We start from the raw sequence: 20,023 nt of genomic DNA, 5'->3' as shown, positions 1-20,023 counted from the left end.
ATGCTCTTGCCTCAGTCTTTTAATTCTTGGGGTTATATAAATGAAACCCCATCGACGGGTCCATATTTCTTTTCGTGGTTTTAGGTTGTTATTGTTTTGTTCCTTTGTTTGTTTGTTTGTTTGTTTGTTCCCAAGACATCATTTTTCTGCATGGAGGTCTGTGATGTCTAGTTTTATATCAACTTGACCCAACCTAACTCATTTGGGAAGATGGAACCTCCATTGAGAAAATCCTCCCTTGCACCTGAGTGGCCTGTGGTGTAACCTGTGGGGCATTTCTTGATGATGATTGATGTGGGAGGGTCTAGCTCCCTAGGGACAATGCTGAGCCAGGGGAGGTGGTCCTGGTTTGCCTAGGAAAGTCAACACAGTAAGCCAGGAACAACAGCAGCGTTCTTCCATGCCCTCTGCATCAGCCCCTATCTCTACACTGCTGCCTTCAGTTCCTGCCCCGACTTCCCTGAATACCACACTCTAAGCTGTAAGAGCAACTAAGTCCTCTCTCCCCTAAGTTTATTTTGTTCATGACATTTTATCACAGCAACAAAGACCCTAACCAAGACAGAGTCCCTGTGAGGAACAAGTGACAATTTAGAAGCCACTAAACCAATGCATACTTTCAATTAACTCCTGGCCACAAAGAGCCAGACAGGTGAACATTCATGAATGTTCATGAGCACCAGCATCAGGACAAGGAGAATTGTAAGACCCCCTCCCCTGTGCACCCGACATAGCAAGCATAGCAGCAGTAACGCTATCTTGCAAGGCAAGACTAGAATAATAGGTTCCCGGGGTAAGATAAGGCCTGGGGCTCAGATGAAAGCGTGCTTGTCCTTGTCAAACAAGATATTTATAGTCGGCCATCTGGCCCAGGGAGTGGGCAAACTCCCCTGTTCCCATCCGATGACCGGGCTATAACCTCGCCTCATTTAAATTTACCAATCAGAGCCCTGTAACTATGCTTTTTCGCTTCTGTAACCGAGCTTCCCGCCAAAATCCCTATAAAAGGACCCCCTAAAAACTCGCTGGGCGCGCCAGCCTCTCCGGAGACTGAAACGCCCGGGTACCCGTCCCCTTAATAATAAAGCCTCTTGCTTGTTGCAGCCGAAGCCTTGGTCTCGTTGGTTCTTGGTGGGGGTCTCCACGTTAAGACCGCCGTGTCGGGGGTCTTACATTTGGAGGTTCCACCGAGATCGAGACCCCCGCCCGGGGACCATCGACCCAAATTCGGGAGGTAAGCCTTTGTCTTTGTGCCGGCCGGCTTTGTCGTTGTTGTCTTGTTGTCATTTCGTCTTTGTTCATCGTTACGTGTGTCGGTGTTTGCGCAGACTCTCTGAATCTGGCAAGGAAAGGAGGAGCTGACGGGCTCTCAGACTCCTCCCTTGTGCCCGTGGGAGACGGTCCCATCGGGATTCCGTAGGGACTTTCCGTCCCATCCGAATCTGGGGCCCCCGGCCCATCTGAGAGGCTATTCGCCTCATCTGGGAGACAGGGAAAAGTCCGGACCCCCTGCGTCTCCAACCTCCGTTTTGGCGCAAGCGTCCCGCGCAAGCTGTTTTTTGGTCTTTTGCGTCTAGATTTCCTCTGTTGTGTTTCGTTTTGTGTTTTTGGTACCATGGGTCAGACTCTTGTCACCCCGCTAACCCTTACTTTGCAGCATTTCAAAGAAGTCCGTGCCATTGCGCACAAAGTGTCAGTAGAAGTCCGCAAGGGCAGATGGAAAAGTCTTTGTTCTGCTAAATGGCCTACGCTTTATACCGGGTGGCCACAAGATGGCACTTTTAACCTTTCTCTCATTCTACAGATCAAGTCCAAAATTATAGATCCTGGACCACACGGTCATCCGGACCAGGTCCCCTACATAATGACTTGGGAATCTCTCGTTCGTGACCCTCCTCCATGGGTCAGACCTTTCCTCGTTCAGCCCTCTCCTTTTCCCCACCTCTCTTACCACGCCCGCCTTAGAACAGCTCAACCCTGGGCGCATGCTCCTCTCGCCGCGGCGGGGCGGGCACCGCCAATCCGGGCTTTTAGGGAGGTGCGAGAATTTAGCGACGGTCCCTGGGATTTCCCCGAGGCTAAGGCGAGCCCTCCTTTTGTATGAATTACTCTCTGCTCCGGCCCGGGGGTGGGGCGGCGAGGAGCTGGCCAGGAGGGCGTCCGAAATCTATCCTTTTCCTTCCTGACTCCGCTGCCAAGACTGTATCGAGATCCGGGTGTCCCTTCCCACGGAGGCTACCTCCCGACGTCAGTCCCACTATCCCCCTGCTCGCCTCCCGCCTCCCTTGCTCCTCTAACCGGGAGGAGCACAATGCTGGGGACCCTTCACGGCCTCAGAACCCAAGGGCTCTGCAGCGGCTTCCCCTGGGGCTGGTCTCTATATTGCGCCGCCGCCACCTGATTGCTCCAGACCTGCGCCCACCCTGACGCTCCCGCCGCAGCGACCGAGGCCTCACCAATGGCCGGCCGACTCCGCAGCCGGCGCGAGGTTCCACCCCAGACCTCTCAGGCCTTCCCCCTTCGGGCTGGCACGGGTGGCCAGGTACAATATTGGCCGTTTTCCGCCTCAGATCTTTATAACTGGAAAAATAATAACCCTTCTTTTTCTAAGGACCCCTCCCGGCTAACCTCCCTTATTGAGTCCATTCTAGTCACCCATCAACCCACTTGGGATGATTGTCAACAGCTTCTACAGACGCTCCTTACCTCTGAGGAAAAGCAGCGCGTCCTTCTGGAGGCACGCAAGAGCGTCCCAGGAGCTAATGGGCGGCCTACCCAGCTGCCAAATGAGATAGCCAGTGCCTTCCCCTTGGAACGACCCGACTGGGACTTCAATACTGAGGAAGGTAGGGCCCACCTACGCCTTTATCGTCAGCTGCTTATAGCGGGTCTCCAAAAAGCCGCCAGGCGGCCCACCAATTTGGCCCAGGTTAAGATGGTTACTCAAAAAGCAGATGAGACGCCGTCAGCTTTCCTTGAGCGTCTAAAAGAAGCTTATAGGGTCTATACTCCATATGACCCTGAAGACCCTCTCCAGGCCACCACCCTAGCCATGTCCTTGTCTGACAATCTGCCCCAGATATCAGATGCAAATTAGAGAGATTAAAAAAAAAAAAAAAACTCAAAGAAAGTACAGTTCAGGATCTTTTAAAGGAGGCAGAAAAAGTTTATAATAAGAGAGAGACGCCGGAAGAGAGAGAAGAAAGGCTTAGGAAAGAGTCTGAAGAAAGGGAAGAGAGATTGAAAAAAGAAGCGGAAGAGAGGGAAAATGCTAGAGATAAAAAGAGACATAGAGAAATGAGTAGACTTTTGGCCACCGTAGTTTCAGGACGCCAGGATAGTCAGGGCCAGGGAGAACGGAGAAAAACCCCTGTGGATAAGGACCAATGTGCCTATTGTAAGGAGAGAGGTCACTGGGTACGGGACTGTCCCAGGCGTCCCAAAGGGCCCCGTAGAACCCCCCCCTCCGCGGCTCTCCTCAACCTGGAAGACTGAAGAAGTCAGGGTCAGGAGCCTCCCCCTGAACCCCGGCTAACTCTAAATGTGGGGGGGCAACCCGTCACCTTCTTGGTGGATACGGGAGCTCAGCACTCCGTCCTTACCACCGCACCGGGGCCCCTGACAACAAAGACTGCCTGGGTGCAAGGAGCGACTGGCGGGAAGCCTTACCGCTGGACCACCGAGAGAAAAGTACATCTTGCCACCGGTAAGGTCTCACATTCCTTTCTTCACGTCCCGGACTGCCCATATCCCCTCCTGGGAAGAGACTTATTAACCAAACTCAAGGCCCAAATTCACTTCGAAGAAGGGCACACTCGTGTGACAGGACCACAAGGGCGGCCTATTCAGACTTTGGTATTAAATTTAGAGGATAAATACAGATTGTATGAGACTGACCCCCCCCTGGGAGCGATACCCCTAGCCCAGACTGGCAAGCCCTGTATCCATCATCATGGGCCGAAACTGGGGAAATGGGCCTAGCTCACCAACAGCCCCCCATATTAGTACACCTTAAGGCTTCTGCCACCCCAGTCCCTATCCGGCAGTACCCTATGTCACAGGCAGCCTACCTGGGAATACGGCCTCATATTCGGAGACTCCTGGACCAAGGCATACTGACTCCTTGTCAGTCTCCCTGGAACACCCCCTTGCTTCCTGTTAAAAAGCCCGGAACGGGAGATTATCGGCCGGTCCAAGACTTAAGAGAAGTCAACAAACGAGTTGAGGACATACATCCTACTGTCCCCAACCCTTACAACCTATTGACAGGGCTATCCCCAGACCATGTCTGGTACACTGTGCTGGACTTAAAGGATGCTTTCTTCTGCCTAAGACTGCATCCCTCCAGCCAGCCTCTCTTTGCATTCGAATAAAGGGACCCCGACTTGGGGATTTCGGGGCAACTAACATGGACACGGCTGCCCCAGGGATTTAAAAATAGTCCCACCCTGTTCGATGGGGCCTTACACCGTGATTTGGCCGACTTCAGGGTACGATACCCAGACCTCATATTGCTCCAATATGTGGACGATCTCCTCCTGGCAGCCCCCTCTAAGGAGAGCTGCCAACGGGAAACCCACGCCCTCCTACAAGTCCTAGGACGGCTGGGGTATCGAGCCTCTTTCAAGAAGGCACAAATTTGCCAGACTGAAGTAACCTACCTAGGTTACTCCATCAAGGATGGACAGAGGTGGCTCACTCCGGCTAAGAAACAAACTGTCCTCCAAATCCCGCCACTGCGGTCCCCCGTCAGCTCAGAGAATTTTTAAGAACAGCGGGCTTTTGCCGCCTCTGGATCCCTGGGTTCGCGGAACTGGCAGCTCCCCTGTACCCCCTTACCAAGCCAGGAACAATGTTTGCCTGGGGGCCCACCCATCAACAGGCCTTCGAGGCTATTAAGACTGCCTTAATCTCAGCCCCTGCACTGGGGCTGCCCGATTTAACCAAGCCCTTTGAGCTGTTCATTGACGAGAAACAAGGCTACGCCAAGGGAATTCTAATCCAGAGACTGGGGCCCTGAAAAAGGCCTATAGCCTACCTCTCTAAAAAAAAAAAAAAAAACTGGACTCCGTGGCAGCAGGCTGGCCCCCTTGCCTACGGATGGTTACTACAGCCGCCTTACTCCTTAAAGACTCTAATAAACTCACCATGGGGCAGCCAATTACTATCTTAGTCCCCCATGCCATGGAATCCCTGGTCCGGCAGCCCCCAGACAGATGGCTCTCCAACGCCCGGGTTACCCATTACCAGGCCATGCTTTTAGACTCGGACAGAGTCACCTTTGGGCCAATAACCAATCTCAACCCTGCCACGCTGCTCCCTCTCCCAGACGGGCCCGAGGATCATGACTGTCAGCAAGTCCTGGCGGAAATCCACGGAACCCGCCCTGACCTCACTGACCAGCCCCTCCCTCACCCAGACTTCGTTTGGTATACGGATGGGAGCAGCTTCCTGGATAATGGGACACGACGGGCCGGAGCGGCTATCACCACCACCGACCAGGTAATATGGGCCAGCCCTCTGCCCCCAGGGACCTCCGCCCAGCGTGCTGAACTGATCGCCCTGACCAAGGCCCTGGAACTGGCAAAAGGAAAAAGGCTAACAGTCTATACAGACAGCCGGTATGCCTTCGCCACAGCCCACGTACATGGAGAAATTTATCGGCGCCGAGGACTCCTCACCTCAGAAGGTAAAGAAATTAAAAATAAGACTGAAATCCTGGCCCTCCTGAAGGCCCTCTTTTTACCCCAGCAGCTCAGCATCATCCATTGCCCGGGCCACCAGAAAGGGGACTCTCCGGAGGCTCGAGGTAATCGGCTGGCTGACGAGACAGCCCGCCAAGCCGCTACAAGACCCCTCGACACTCTCGAGGCGCTCTCCTTACAAGGAGACACCGGAGCGCCAAGACAGCAGGACCGGAATTAAAAATTCACCGACGACGACATACAAAGACTTCAAAAGATGGGCGCGCTTCCTGAAGGCCCTGACCATTGGCGATACCAGGACAAGGTAGTCGTCCCCTCAAAAAAACTGACTATTTGATTGACTACTTCCACAAGCTCACTCATTTAAGCGCCCAGAAGATGAAGACCCTCCTTGAAAAAGAAGAAACGGACTTTTACCTATTGGGAAAAAAGGAGGCCCTCCAGAGAGCCATTGACAATTGCCGGCCCTGCACGCTGGTCAATACCAACAAGTCCTTAAATTTGTCAGGAACTAGGGTCCGAGGACACCGGCCAGGGACCCATTGGAAAATTGACTTCACGGAGATCAAACCAGGTATATACGGATACCGGTACCTGCTGGTCTTCGTAGATACTTTTTCAGGATGGACTGAAGCCTTCCCCACCAAACATGAGACGGCCAAGGTGGTTTCCAAAAAGCTTTTAGATGATATTTTCCCTCGCTACGGGATGCCACAGGTAATTGGGTCCGACAACGGACCAGCCTTCGTCTCCCAGGTAAGCCAGCAGGTGGCCAAACTACTGGGGATTAATTGGAAATTACATTGTTCTTATAGACCCCAGAGTTCAGGACAGGTAGAGCGCATAAATAGATCTATTAAGGAGACTTTGACTAAATTAACGCTTGCAGCTGGCACTAAGGACTGGGTGGCCCTGCTACCCCTGGCCCTAATACAGGGTTAAGAACACCCCTGGCCCACATGGGCTTACTCCCTTTAAGATTGTCTATGGTTCACATGTTCCTATTGTTTACTTCCCTGACCCAGATATCGGCTCCTTTGCTACCAGGCCTTCCCTCCAGGCACACCTAAGAGCCCTCCAAGAGGTGCAAAATAAGGTTGGAGACTACGTCTGGGTCCAACGTCACCGGACCAAGAACCTCGAACCCCGCTAAAAAGGACCTTACGCCGTTCTCCTGACTACCCCGACGGCTCTCAAGGTAGACAGAATTGCCACCTGGATTCATGCTGCTCACGTCAAGGCGGCCAAGGACACAGACGGGAACACATAAAAAGCACATCAGACTGACAACCCTTTAAAGATAAGACTTTCCCGAACCTAATTCGCCCCATGACCCCTCCGACCTATACCACCACTTTAAGGGGATCAATCACTACCCCCGAGAGCCAATATCCATCACTCTGACACTGCTATTAAAAAGATTAACAGTCGGGGGGGGGGTGTTTGTGGCAGGGATCGGAACCGGGACTACTGCTCTCACTCAGGTTGCTCATTTTCAGCAGTTACAGCAGGCCATGAGAACAGTCCCTGACCTCCCTTTCCGAGGTAGTGCTCCAAAATCGTAAAGGGTTAGATATCTTGTTCCTGAAAGAGGGTGGGCTCTGTGCAGCCCTCAAGAAAAAATGTTGTTTTTATGCTGACCATACAGGAGTAGTCAGAGATAGTATGTCTAAGCTGCGAAAAAGACTAAAACAGCGACAGTTACAATTTAAATCAGGACGAACTTGGTATAAAAACTGGTTTAATAAGGCTCCTTGGTTCATCACTTTAATATCTACCATTACGGGCCCTTTGTTATTTATTGTCCTGCTCCTACTTTTTGGGCCCTGCGTTCTTAACAGACTGATGCAATTCATCCGAAACCGAGACCACCTATCGGTTGTACAGGCCTTGGTTCTAACCCAACAATACCAACAGCTCCAACAGGCACAACCAGAGGTCATTGAATGAAAGATTTCATTCAGTTTACAACAAGAGGGGGGAATGTAAGACCCCCTCCCCTGTGCACCCGACATAGCAAGCATAGCAGCAGTAACGCTATCTTGCAAGGCAAGACTAGAATAATAGGTTCCCGGGGTAAGATAAGGCCTGGGGCTCAGATGAAAGCGTGCTTGTCCTTGTCAAACAAGATATTTATAGTCGGCCATCTGGCCCAGGGAGTGGGCAAACTCCCCTGTTCCCATCCGATGACCGGGCTATAACCTCGCCTCATTTAAATTTACCAATCAGAGCCCTGTAACTATGCTTTTTCGCTTCTGTAACCGAGCTTCCCGCCAAAATCCCTATAAAAGGACCCCCTAAAAACTCGCTGGGCGCGCCAGCCTCTCCGGAGACTGAAACGCCCGGGTACCCGTCCCCTTAATAATAAAGCCTCTTGCTTGTTGCAGCCGAAGCCTTGGTCTCGTTGGTTCTTGGTGGGGGTCTCCACGTTAAGACCGCCGTGTCGGGGGTCTTACAGAATAAGATGACATCATTTAAGAACTCTCATTTTAACATAAAGACTGCTGTAGGCGTTCCCTGTCTTCAGAGCTTTCTGAGGACTCTGAGGTGATGTGATGGAGGCTACAGCAGTGTGAAGCACATGCTCTTTTCCCTTCACAGGCAAGGATTTGAGGGAAGATAAACGGGCAACCTAGACACACAGTGCTTGTGGGAGAGCTGGGAGTCTATGCCCCACTTATTGCCTCACCTCTGCTAACCTTTCTTACAGGAAGTGTGTTCCCCAAAGGAACAAACAGACCACACACCATCAACGGTGCCTTTCCAGCTGCCCAGTGAGGATGGACTTAATGATATTCCTCTCCTTGTTTCTCCCCATGATAGACGGAAACAAAAGAATGACCACAGAATTGACAACACCTCCCATACAGCACATACAGCAAGAACAGCAAGGAAAGCGGCATCCCTCAAAGAGGGGTATTATCGCAATGCTTGTTCAAGGTCTGCTGGTGCTGCTTGTGTTAATGTTCGTAATTGGTTTCCTGTTAAGGAGCAGGTACAGTGACTTTTCTCCACATTATCACTTGGTCTCTGGGCTCTTCTTTTCCCCTTTGCTTTGGGGCTGCTTCTCAAGGATTCCTTCTAGTTGTCACATCCCTGCCTCCCTGTCTCCTGTACCCATTGTTTGTTGGTCATAGACACTCCCATCTCTGTGATGTTTAGAGTGACAGGTGAATTGTCCTCCTATTTCAGGAGGAAGCAAGGGAAGGACCAAAACCTAAACAAAATAAAGGAGGAAGGGAAACAAACAGAGGATCAGGCAAAACCAACAAAGGTTGAAGAAAAGCCACCAGGGGCTGAAGGAAAACAGGTGGGGAATGTTAAACCAACCCAAAAAGAGGTACCTCAAAAGATGCCTCAGGTGAAAATTTAGTCATCCCAGCAGCAGAGGAGGGAGGAGGGGCTGAAGGCTGTCTAGTGAAGGCTCAAGGGTCACAGTTCTAAACAATCACTGAGGATAAAGAACAGGCCAATGGGGGACAAAGGGTGTGTGTGTGAAAATAGAATGTGCAGAGCACTGAAAAGAAGAAATCATCAGGACTGGGCTTTCTTCACCCCCCAAGTACCAACCCCAGCTCCACAAACAAAAGTAGAAAAAAGGACAGGGTGAAAGAAGAAACGCTAGGAGGACCCCGGTTAGTTGGGAAAGGAGGCAGCAACAAGAAGGGCAGCAGCAGCCATGGTGTGAACTCAAGCAAGGACACCAAGCAGGAATCACCAGCTCCCAAGGTCCTTCCCAACTCAGGAACCAAACAACACTGACAGTGTCTCCCCTTTATTTAGGCCAAGAAGTAAGAGCCTTCTCAGTGAGGACAACCCGACACTGTCCACACAAAGTAAGTAAAGTAACGTAAAGTAGTATGAAGTGTCCTTCCCCGTCTCTTTTGATTAGTTTTTGTTGAAAGTCTGTTTTATTAGATACCGAGACCGCTACTCCATGCTGTTCCTTTGGTCATTCTTCTTGGAATTCCTTTTTCCAGACCTTTACTCTAAGGTAATGTTTACCTTTATTGCTGAGGTGTGTTTCTAGCATGCAGCAAAATGATGGGCCCTGTTTTTGTATCCATTCTGTTAGCCTGTGTCTCTTTTTTGAGTGGTTGAGGCCATTGATGTTGAGGGATATTAATGACCAGTGGTTATTGGTCCTGTTTTTTTTTTTAATGTTGTTAGTGGTAGAGTGTGTGTGTGAACTTCCTTTCTTTTGGTGTTGTGGATGTGGGATTATCCTTTATTATCCTGGGTAAAGTTAGCCCTGTTGGGTTGGAGTTTCCCTTCCAAAGTCTTGTGTAGGGCTGGATTCGTGGTTAGGTACTGTTTAAACTTGGTTTCTCGTGGAATATCTTGTGTGGGGTTTTTTTTTCCATTTGTGTTGATTGACAGTTTTGTTGGGTATAATAGTCTAGGGTGACTTCTGTGGTCTCTTAGTGTCTGCATGACATCCATCCAGGCCCTTCTGGGCTTTTCATAATCTCTGTTGAGAAATCAGGTGTAATTCTGATAGGTTTGCCTTCAAATGGGACTTAGCATTTTTCTCGTGCAGCTTTTAATATTCTTTATGTACTTGGCACATTTAGTGTTTTTGTTTTGTTTTCTGGTACAATCTATCTGAAAATATTTTCTGTGTCTTACAGCTTGGAGTCTTCTTTTTCTTCTATCTATATTATTCTTAGGTTTGCCCTTTTTTTCTTTTTTTAAAAATATATTTTATTAATTTATTCCCAACATCTCATTTACTATCCCATCCCTTGTATCCTCTCATTCCTCCCTTCCTCTCATTTTCCCCTTACTCCCCCACCTCCCCTATGACTGTGACTGAGGAGGACCTCCTCCCCTGTATATGCTCATAGGGTATCAAGTCTCTTCTTGGTAGCCTGCGATCCTTTTTCTGAGTACTGCCAAGCCTCCCCATCCAGGGGACGTGATGAAATATGGGACACTAGAGTTCGTGTGAAAGTCAGTCCCCACCCTCCACTCAATGGTGGAGAATGTCCTGTCCATTGACTAGATCTGGGTTGGAGTTCAAAGTTTACTACCTGTATTGTCCTTGGCTGGTGCCATACTTTCAGCAGGATCCCTGGCACTGATCCATCCGTTATAATGTTCTTCTTGTAGGTTCCTAGGACCCTCTGGATCCTTCTATTTCCCCACTCTCCCTTACTTCTCTCACCTAGAGTCCCAATAGGAAGTCGACCCCTCTGTCCCACTTTCCTGGTAATTGAAGACTTTCATGGGACATGCCCCTTGGGCTAGTGTCCAGATATATGTGAATATATACCATTTGACTCTGTTTCTAGGTTAACTCACTCATTATGATCATTTCCAGTTCAATCCATTCGTCCACAAATTTTGGGAATTCCTTGCTTTTAACAGCTGAGTAGTATTCCATAGTGTAAATGTACTACAGTTTCTTAATCCATTCTTCTACTGATAGACCCATCTTTGTCACCATGCACAAAACTCAAGTCCAAGTGGATCAAAGACCTCAACATAAAACCAGAGACACTATGCTGGTTAGAAGAAAAAGTGGGGAAGAGCCTGGAACACATTGGCACAGGAGATAACTCCCTGAACAGAACATCAACAGCCCAGGCCTTATCGTCAACAATTAACAAATAGGACCTCATGAGGCTGAGAAGCTTCTGTAAGGCAGGAGACACTGTCAACAGAACAAAGCGACAGTCTACAGACTTGGAAAAGATCTTCACCAACCCTACATCTGACAAAGGTCTACTATCCAAAATATATAAAGAACTCAAGAAAGTGAACACCACCAAACCAGATAACCCAATTAAGAAATGGGGCTCAGAACTAAACAGAGAATTCTCAACAGAGGAATATCAAATGGCTGAGAAACACTTAACGAAATGCTCAACGTCCTTAGTCATCAAGGAAATGCAAATCAAAAACAACTCTGAGATTCCATCATACACCCATCAGAATGGCTAAGATCAATAACTCAAGTGACACTACATGCTGACGAGGATGTGGAGAGAGAGGAACTCTCCTTCATTGCTGGTGGGAATGCAAACTAGTACAACCACTTTGGAAATCTATCTGGCGCTATCTCAGAAAAATGGGAATAAGGCTGCCTCAAGACCCAGCTATTCAGCTCCTTGGAATATACCCAGAAGATGCTCCAGCACACAACAAGAACATTTGCTCAACCATGTTCATAACTGCCTTATTCATAATAGCCAGAACATGAAAATAGCCTGAGTGTCCCTCAGTAGAAGAATGGACGTTCCTAAGTTTTCGATGTGTCCCAAATTTCTTGGATGATCTGCGTCAGGAGCTCTTTAGAGCTAACATTTTCTGTGACTATTGTATTGATTTCTTCAGTCATATCTTCTACCTCTGAGATTCTGTCTTCCATCTCTTGAATTCTGTTGATGATGCTTGCTCTCTGTTGTTGGCTCTGTTTATTAACAATTAAACTTTATTATACAACCCAACTAGCATATATAAGAAGGAAAAAAAAAAGGTTAAAGGGACAGAAGATTAAAACCTCCTGGAATCCGTTCGGCAGGACGGGTCCTTAGGTGTCTAAGTCCCACGAGCTGGTCCGGTCCCTTCCTCTCTCTCTCTGCGCTCTTCTCTCGCCTTCTCTCAACCTGTTGTTTTTCTCTCACCCTCTTCGCAGTCACATGCAAAGGGCGGTCTCCTCCTCCCTTTGAGGGTCAATTAGGAAAACAATAGCCACGGTGGGGTTCCCAGGTAGGCTTCTTGAATTCCAAGTCCAGGAAGGCTCTAAACAGTCTCTCACAAGGTATTCATGGTGTGCCCCAAGGGTAAAGCCCGCCAAGACTGCTTTCACCTGTGACAAAGCTTAATCTTTTCCACACATCCCCCTTCTGTTTAAAAAATTAAGAACTATATACACATATATACATATATACATACTCATTAGGTATCAAGAACATAACAAAGTCCTTTTATACTCGTTAACCGAAGGGAAAGTATACCACTATCTTACCAAAGAGAGTCCTTTTCTTTTATGAGAAATTGTAATTATTAATCTACTAAAGCTTCTAGTTACACTGTGGCTATCTAGTCTTCAATCCCATCAGAGACCCAAGAAGGAAAATCTATCTAATAAAGGAAGTGCTGGCAGGCAACTTTCAAGTTGCAGGGTACAGAGAAAGCAGACTGCCTGGATAGTCACCGAATTCTCTCCTTCATTGGGGCAATCAGTCTTCAGCCTTATCGGCCCAAAACATCCAACGAACTGCTTTTTGAAGCAGGAAATCTGACGGTCTGGTCCATCTATTCTCTTTAAAGCTGGACAGTCATCTTTCCAGCATCATTGTTGATCATTGCAGACAATCATCCTGTCATCAGCAGTAGAGATAAAAGCAGTAGTAGAGCAGTTTTTCCGTCTAGTGACCATTCTGTCACCAGCGTCTCTTGAAGCCCCCATCTTCAATGATGTAAATGGAGAGGCGGCCAGGAGCGGATGTCTCTCTCTGTCAGGAAAGCCCTCATCATTAAATGCCATATTCTGTGGATCTCTGAAGAGTTTGAAGAGCAAATCTATCTATTCTTACAGTTATCAATCTATTCCTTTGAAGACATATACAAGCTATTAAACAAACCTGCTCTATAACAAAGTGAGTATCTAATAGGATTTCTACGTAACTAAATACCAACTTTTATCCCCGATGATTCCAAACAGTTTTTTATAAGACATTAGTGGTACATGAATAATACATCGAATAAACATTGAACAAAAAGAACGTAAATTTCTAACATACAATATTTTGTCAACATATAACATACAATACATAAGGCAAAAATGAATGGAATACAATTTAAGTTCATATCAATCTGAAGCAAAAGTTGAAGTCTTAAATTTCCATCAATCAAAAGTCTTAAATTTCCATTAATCTACAATACCAATGTAGAATTTTTGAAGTTAGTAGATTCAATAATCTACCTTTTATTCTACAACCCTGTATCCTCCCTTCCTTCCCCCCTTTTCCTTAATATTAAAAGGGATAGAAAGTAAGAGAGAAAGATAGAAGAAAGAAATTCCCAAATGAACTTTTATTAATTGTAAATAACCCCGTTAGGCAAAGATGAGCATTGGTAACCCACCATTCCATCTCTTGAATTCTGTTGATGATGCTTGCTCTCTGTAGTTCCTTTCTTCTGCCCTAGGTTTCCCATTTCTAGGATTGTCTCAGATTGTGTTTTCTGCATTGTTCTCTCTCCATTTTTAAAAAATATTTATTTATTTATTTATTTATTTATTTATTATATGTATACAGAGCTCTGCCTGCATGTACATCTGCAGGCTAGAGGAGGGTATCAGATCACATTATAGATGGTTGTGAGCCACCATGTGGTTGCAGGGAATTGAACTCATGACCTCTGGAAGGACAGTCATTGCTCTTACCTGCTGAGCCATTTCTCCAGCCCTCTCGCTCCATTTTTAGGTCTTGAATCCTTTTATTAATTTCTGTCACCATTTGATTGTAGTTTTCTGTCTTTCGCAGATTTCTTTTTTTTTTTTTAATTAAAACTGTTTTTAGTTCAAGATATTTAAAATTATCTCTAAGTCATTATCATTATAAATATTATTGAGAAAATAGCTTTCAGAGAAAAAACAAATCTGTTAAGCAGGATCTCAGATAAGACATGTAGATATTAAATCACAAATGTCTTTAAGCAATTTGTTCAATATCTTTCTTAGTATGGTTTTGAGGGATTTATTTTCCTCCTTTAAGGCCTCTATCCTTTTCATAACCTCAGATTTGACATCCTTCTCTTGGGCATCTGCTGTGATATTCTCTCCACGGCTTCTGGTGGTGGTGAGACTGCTGGTTTCTGGTGCTATCAAATGACCATGGAAATTGTTGCTTCTGTTCTTACACTGGTCTCTCCCATTGTGATGTCTCTGGTGTTAGCAGGTTTGGTGGTCTCTGATTTTCAGAGGGTTTGGGAATAGGTATACACAATGGGGCTTTGGTCCCTCACCCTATTCACCTCTGCCAGGTTCACTGTCTCTGTTGGCTCCTTGTTTATGACCCACATAGGTCAAGCAATTGGGGAGCAGGCAGAAAGGTATCAAAGCAGAGAGCTGCTCCAGGTGAGCTCACCTGGTTCCTCTGGAAGAGGACAATGGGACTTTGGTCCTGTGCCCAGCCCAACTCACCTCTGCTGAGTTCACTGTCTCTGTTGGCTCCCTGATCGTGAACAAGGAATATAGGGCACCTGGGGAGCAGACAGAGATAGACACCAAGCAGAGAGCTGCTCTTGTGGGCCTGCTTGCCTCCAAGGGGGTGGAGGACAATGGACAATGCTGGTGTTTGTGTAGCCTGAGATCCAGAGTTCAGAAACTGCCCACCAGCTAACCACGTGGATAGCCGTTGGAGTGGGTGCCTAGTGCTTGCTTGGACCCTGGAACTTTCTGTGGGTTTGCTGGGTGACCTGAGGTCAGATTCACTTGTGTTCCAGACTGTGGTGTCTGCTCTGTGCTAGAAGCCACAGACACTGGTATTTCTGAACGCCACAGCTCCCTGTGTCCCGGGATTTCCAGAAGCTACCAGCCAGCCAGGCGTGTGGCACTAGCCTCAGCACTCGCATGTCCATGCCTGCAGGTACCAGGGACTTTTCTGTGGATTAGTCAGGTAGCCTGAGTTTGGACCCAACCATGCTCAACACAGTTTTGATCCCTCTCACCAGGGTGTCACCAGGACTGGTGTTTTGTGGTTCTCAGATCAGTCCTTCGGTTGCTGTACGTCAAATGTTGCCCTGTTGATCAGGTGAGGTATGTCTTTGGCACCGCCATCTTGGTTCCCCTAAAAATCTAGTTAAGGTTTCATTTCGGGTTCTGTTCATCCTCTGTACCTGTCTTGAGCTCTGGAGTGCGAGTGCACAATGTAATTTCCAATCTCCCCCCCCCCCCAGTACCTCTGCTAAACTTTGACTCACCTTAGAGACAAAGGTGGGTCCATTGTCTGATCCTAACATTACTGGAAAACCATACCTTGGCAGGATGGCTTCCAGGAGCTTTTGGCTACCATCTCTGTTGTCTTGTGCTTGGGGGGAAGGCCTCTGTCCACCCTGAAAATGTGTCTACAGATACCAGCAGATATCTGTAACCATCCTTCTAGGCTTCCCTTAGTACAGTCCAGTTTCCATGAACAACAGGTCACTCTTCTCTCAGGCTGTTGCCAGTGTTACCTATATGTTGGGTAACGTTAGTGAGTTGACACGCATTACAGGTAGCGACAACGCATTCAATTTTGAGGTTAGCATCTCGGGTCTTGATTTTAAGAGGTTCTGCATTGCAGACACCCATGTGAGTCAATTGGTGCAGCTCGGAGGGAACTTGCTCTCCCAGAGCCTTAGGTCAAATGACTTTACGGTTCAACAATTTTCACCATCCCTCGTGGCATCGAATTATGGGCAATTGCTTCATCCATTTAAATTCTGCTAGAGGCATCACCCCCTGGGTCAGGCAGCCAGGCCATTATAGTTAGCTTAGCCGTCAAGCCATTTCTCTCTCTCTCTCTCTCTCTCTCTCTCTCTTCTCTCTCTCTCTCTCTCTCTCTCTTTCTTTCAGTTTGCTGAGCCAGGTTTTTTCCTATAGTACCAGGGGTATCACCTTTCAGGTGTCCAGGCAGTGGATAATGGCTAACTAACATCTTTGGTAGCCGTGATGCCAGCACAGTCATGGAGCAGAGCTTCCAAGTCTGTGTCCAAGAGCATCATAGCTGGGTTTAGGGCAGTAGGGACCTGAAAGAGAACTCTGGCAGGGTTTAGGAGCAAGCCCTGATAGTGAGTCAGAGGGGTGTTCCTGAGCCTGCAGTCTGGGAGCTATCTCTGGATCCTCTCAACAGCATGAAGGGTGGTCATGGGCAGTTCTTGGTCCAGTGTTAATTTGTCAGCATCCTTGACCATCAGGGACACTGCCACTTCATCCACGCGCATGGGGGCCATCTTGCTGCAACAGGGTCAAATCTTTTGGATAGGTATGACACCTGTCCATTCCATGGATGCAAGTGTTATACCAAGACACCCTTAGCAATCCCCTTGCTAATGGAAAAGTGAAAGGGTTTGGTGACATCGGGTGGTCCCAGGGCTGGCGCTGACAATGCAGCTTGAACTTGGTCAAAGGCTGTTTGTAACTTGTCCATCCACTGGAAGGCTTGGTTATCTCTGGTGGCCCCCTAGAGAGGCCTCATAACTTCTACGCACCCTGGTATCCACAGGCAGCAGAAGCTGGCTGATCCTAGGAACTCTTGTGACTTTACGAGGGGAGTCTGGCTCGGGTATCTTGAAGACCATCTCTTTTCTGGCATCAGACAGCCACATTTGTCCTGCCTTAAGGACACAGTCCAGGTAGCTTCCCTCAGACTTTGAGATTTGGGCCTCTTTTGTAGATGCCCAGTATCCAAGTTCCACAATGGCCATTAAGAGTTTCTTGGTCCCATCCATGCATGTTTCTTGTCTACTCAGCTGCTGTGAGGAGGCCATCTAATATTATAATAGAGTCAGATGGGGATTCTGTAGGTGGAACTCACACAAGTCATCATGTAGCGCCTCATCAAAGATGGTGGGAGTGTTTTCGAACCCCTGGAGCAATCAAATCCAGGTCAGCTGCTCATCGATGCCTTGTTCTGGGTCACTCCATTTGAAAGCAAAGATATGTTGACTCTTGGGTACCAGCAAGAAGCTGAAGAAGGCATCCTTTAAGTCCATGAATGTGTACCATTGATGATCTGGAGGCAGTGAGCCCAGGAGCGTATATGGATTAGGTATCATGCGGTGGATGTCCATAGCTCTCCTGTTCACCTCAAGGAGGTCCTGTACTGGTGGGTAGCCAACTGAGGATGGCTTGCATACTGGCAGCAAGGGGTGTTCCATACTGACTAAAATGGCCTCAAAATTCCCCCAAGAACACCCTGAAGTGGGGAGTTATCCGCTGTGAGACTCTAGGGGCATGGAGTACTGGCTGACTTGCACATGATCTGCACCTGGCTTTGTTGAGACAAACACAGGGGCCCTTCGTTTGGCTAGCCCTCTACCCCCAGTTTCAGCCCATGCTTTGGGGAACACAGGCAGCCCCCGATCTATGTCAGGGCCTGGTAAGGGTTGTTTCTCGTGGAGTTGGTATTATGTGTGGACCCATGGTTAGCACTTGAACGGGCTTTCCTTCCTGATTAATAACCTCTGCCCCACATGGTTGGAAATGATTTTGGGCTCATAGCTTGTAGAGCAAGTCGCTTTTAGCAATAGGCAGGGACAATCAGGAATAACCATAAATGAGTGCAATACCAAAGCCACCTCAAGTCCACCATTCTTCGTGTAGTCCATGAACACTTTTCCATACCCGTGAATCCTTGGACCCAGGAGGTTTCATCACATATATGACCGACCATGTGGTTCAAGCAGAACCAAATGTTGAGCTCCGGTATCTACCAGGAACTCACCAGGCTTCCCCTCCACTTTAAGGGTTACCCTGGGCTCGAGGAGGGAGGTGCACCACACCCGATCCCCTCTAGTTGCTCGTCTCATCCAGAACCATGACGCCCTTTGGCAGCCCCTCTCCTGTTTTGGGGGGCATTCCTTAGCCCAGTGGCCCTCCTCTTTGGAGTAAGCACATTGAGTCTCTCCAAACCGGGGCTGCTCCCTGCACTCCCCCTTACCTTGTCCCTCTGCCTCAGTCTGTTTCAGTTAAGGTTCACATTCCTTTGGTTCGCCCTCAGTGGTGGCCAACAGGATCCGAGCCAACTTTTTGGTCTGATGGTTGTCAGCCTTTTCCTGCGTTTCCTCTGACATTTCCCTTACTGTACACTCTTTCTGCTACTGCCACCGAGTCCTGAATATTCTGTTTTCCTAGTATGTCTATTGTCTGTAACTCTTTCATGATATCTGGTGCCGCCTGGCTGGCAAAGTGTATCATTATGGCTGCTTTCGTCTCCATCACTTCCAGGTCCATAGGCATATATCTAGGGAAATGATCCTGGCTCCTCTCTAGGAAGACTGCAGGGCCTTCCTCTGCCCCCTGCTTATATACATCTCCTGCCTTGGCCAAATTAGTGTGCTTCTGAGCAGCCACTTTGAGACCTCCCAACAGAGCCTGGTGATTAATCCAGCTCCTCTCCTTACTTTGTGCCAGGCTGAAGTCCCAGTCAGGTCAGGACAGATGAAAGTTGTTGATAGTGTCAAGATTGGTATGGTAGTAGGTTGACCCTTGTCTCCAGGACCCAATTCCCTGGCCTCCTTCTGGATTCTCTGTCATTCGTCTGTGGTGAACAAGATCTTGAGGAGTTGCTGACAGTCATGCCGAGTGGGCTGATGGGTAATTAGGACAGTTTCTAAAAGGTTAATTAAATCCCTAGGTCCCTAGGGTTATCTGAACACTTGCACGCTGAGCATACCAGTTATAATGATCACTGGTGGCAAAGGGCCAATAGTGGTAGGGTTGATTGCCATGCTCATCAGGTGGCCCCACTGCCACCCCCAACCTTGTCCTGCACGCATTCTCTGCCTCTGGCCTCTCTACAGTGCTGTGGGGGAATAGGGGTAGGTTGGGAGGGAGGGAGAAAATGAGTTCTTCTTCGGTTCCTCCTTAAAGGACCAGGTAGAGTGGCACGGTCAGCTTAGTTTTGGTTTGTCTTTTCCCACCACGTCCTCTGGGAGTCTGTTCATAGGCTGCCAAGACTACCTCAGGCTGCCGTTTCTGTGGAAGCAAGAAGGGCTTGACCCAGGCAGGAGACTCACAAATCAGATTTTCCCAGGTGACAATGTTAAAGGACCTGGTCAGGGTGTCCCTGTCAGGATGAAACATGGTTTCTTAGACACTCCTCGTGGTCTCTAAATCAAAGGTCCCTATGGGTGGCCATCCTACCCCAAAAGTGGGCCACTTCGAGCTACAGAGAATCATGAATCTATAGCCTTTTTAACTTAGTAACTTAGATTATGAGCTCCCTAACTTCCTGAAAATGTTCCATCATGAGAGTTAAAGGGGTGGATGCAGTCTGTGCCGTCATCTCAGTCCAGTTCAACAGACAATAATAAATGACAGATAGACAGACAGACAGACAGACAGACAGACATGAGGGACAGATAGAGCCTAAAACAGAACATCCCTCCTCTTCATTAGAGGCAAAACCAAAAGTAAGATGATGGCCTCACACCATTCCACAGGAGCAACCCACTACTTCCTCTAGGACACTCAGTCCCCTCCAAACTAACGGGGCACTCCGTCCCCTCTAGAAGGGCCTGGAACGTCTTCTGGGTCCCTCTTGGTAGCCTTCCTGCAACCTGCCCACTTAGACCCTCTGCCAACCTGCTCAGAAAATGGGACC

The 20,023-nt window shown here is 48.2% G+C and overlaps 2 protein-coding genes across 8 annotated transcripts in view; both read left to right on the top strand.

Moving 5' to 3' along the window:
- The window catches only part of LOC311591367 (pregnancy-specific beta-1-glycoprotein 2-like), a 42,811-nt gene that overhangs the window by 19,979 nt on the left and 2,809 nt on the right, over window positions 1-20,023 (top strand). For 4 of the 5 annotated variants that reach the window (XR_014777086.1, XR_014777087.1, XM_084770904.1 and 1 more), the window contains 3 exons: window positions 8,529-8,700; window positions 8,898-9,045; window positions 9,489-9,541. Coding sequence is in view for 3 of the 5 variants with exons in the window: in XM_084770904.1 (XP_084627030.1) it covers window positions 8,529-8,700; window positions 8,898-9,045; window positions 9,489-9,500 (332 nt within the window). In the remaining 2 variants the exon portion in view is untranslated. Of the gene's footprint in view, window positions 1-8,415; window positions 8,701-8,897; window positions 9,046-9,488; window positions 9,542-20,023 lie in introns of all 5 variants that reach the window. The other variant, XM_084770905.1, reaches the window with a different exon arrangement.
- On the top strand, window positions 708-8,097 carry LOC311590738 (ribonuclease H-like). Of its 3 annotated transcripts, none has more exons than XR_014776977.1 (2): window positions 708-1,234; window positions 6,731-8,097. XR_014776977.1 is itself a non-coding variant. In XM_084770001.1 (2 exons), the coding sequence occupies exon 1, from the start codon at window positions 5,101-5,103 to the stop codon at window positions 5,923-5,925; it is 825 nt and encodes a 274-aa protein (XP_084626127.1). In that variant the 5' UTR covers window positions 4,239-5,100; the 3' UTR covers window positions 5,926-6,279; window positions 6,731-8,097. The 3 variants fall into 3 exon arrangements, 1 of the variants encoding a protein (XP_084626127.1); XR_014776978.1 differs by lacking the exon at window positions 708-1,234 and adding an exon at window positions 1,376-2,542; XM_084770001.1 differs by lacking the exon at window positions 708-1,234 and adding an exon at window positions 4,239-6,279.

The sequence above is a fragment of the Acomys minous genome, assembly GCF_964271855.1.
Source record: "Acomys minous genome assembly, chromosome: 20".
Lineage (NCBI taxonomy): Eukaryota > Metazoa > Chordata > Mammalia > Rodentia > Muridae > Acomys > Acomys minous.
Note: the sequence above shows the minus strand (reverse complement) of the source record. Positions and strands in the feature narration are given on the sequence as shown.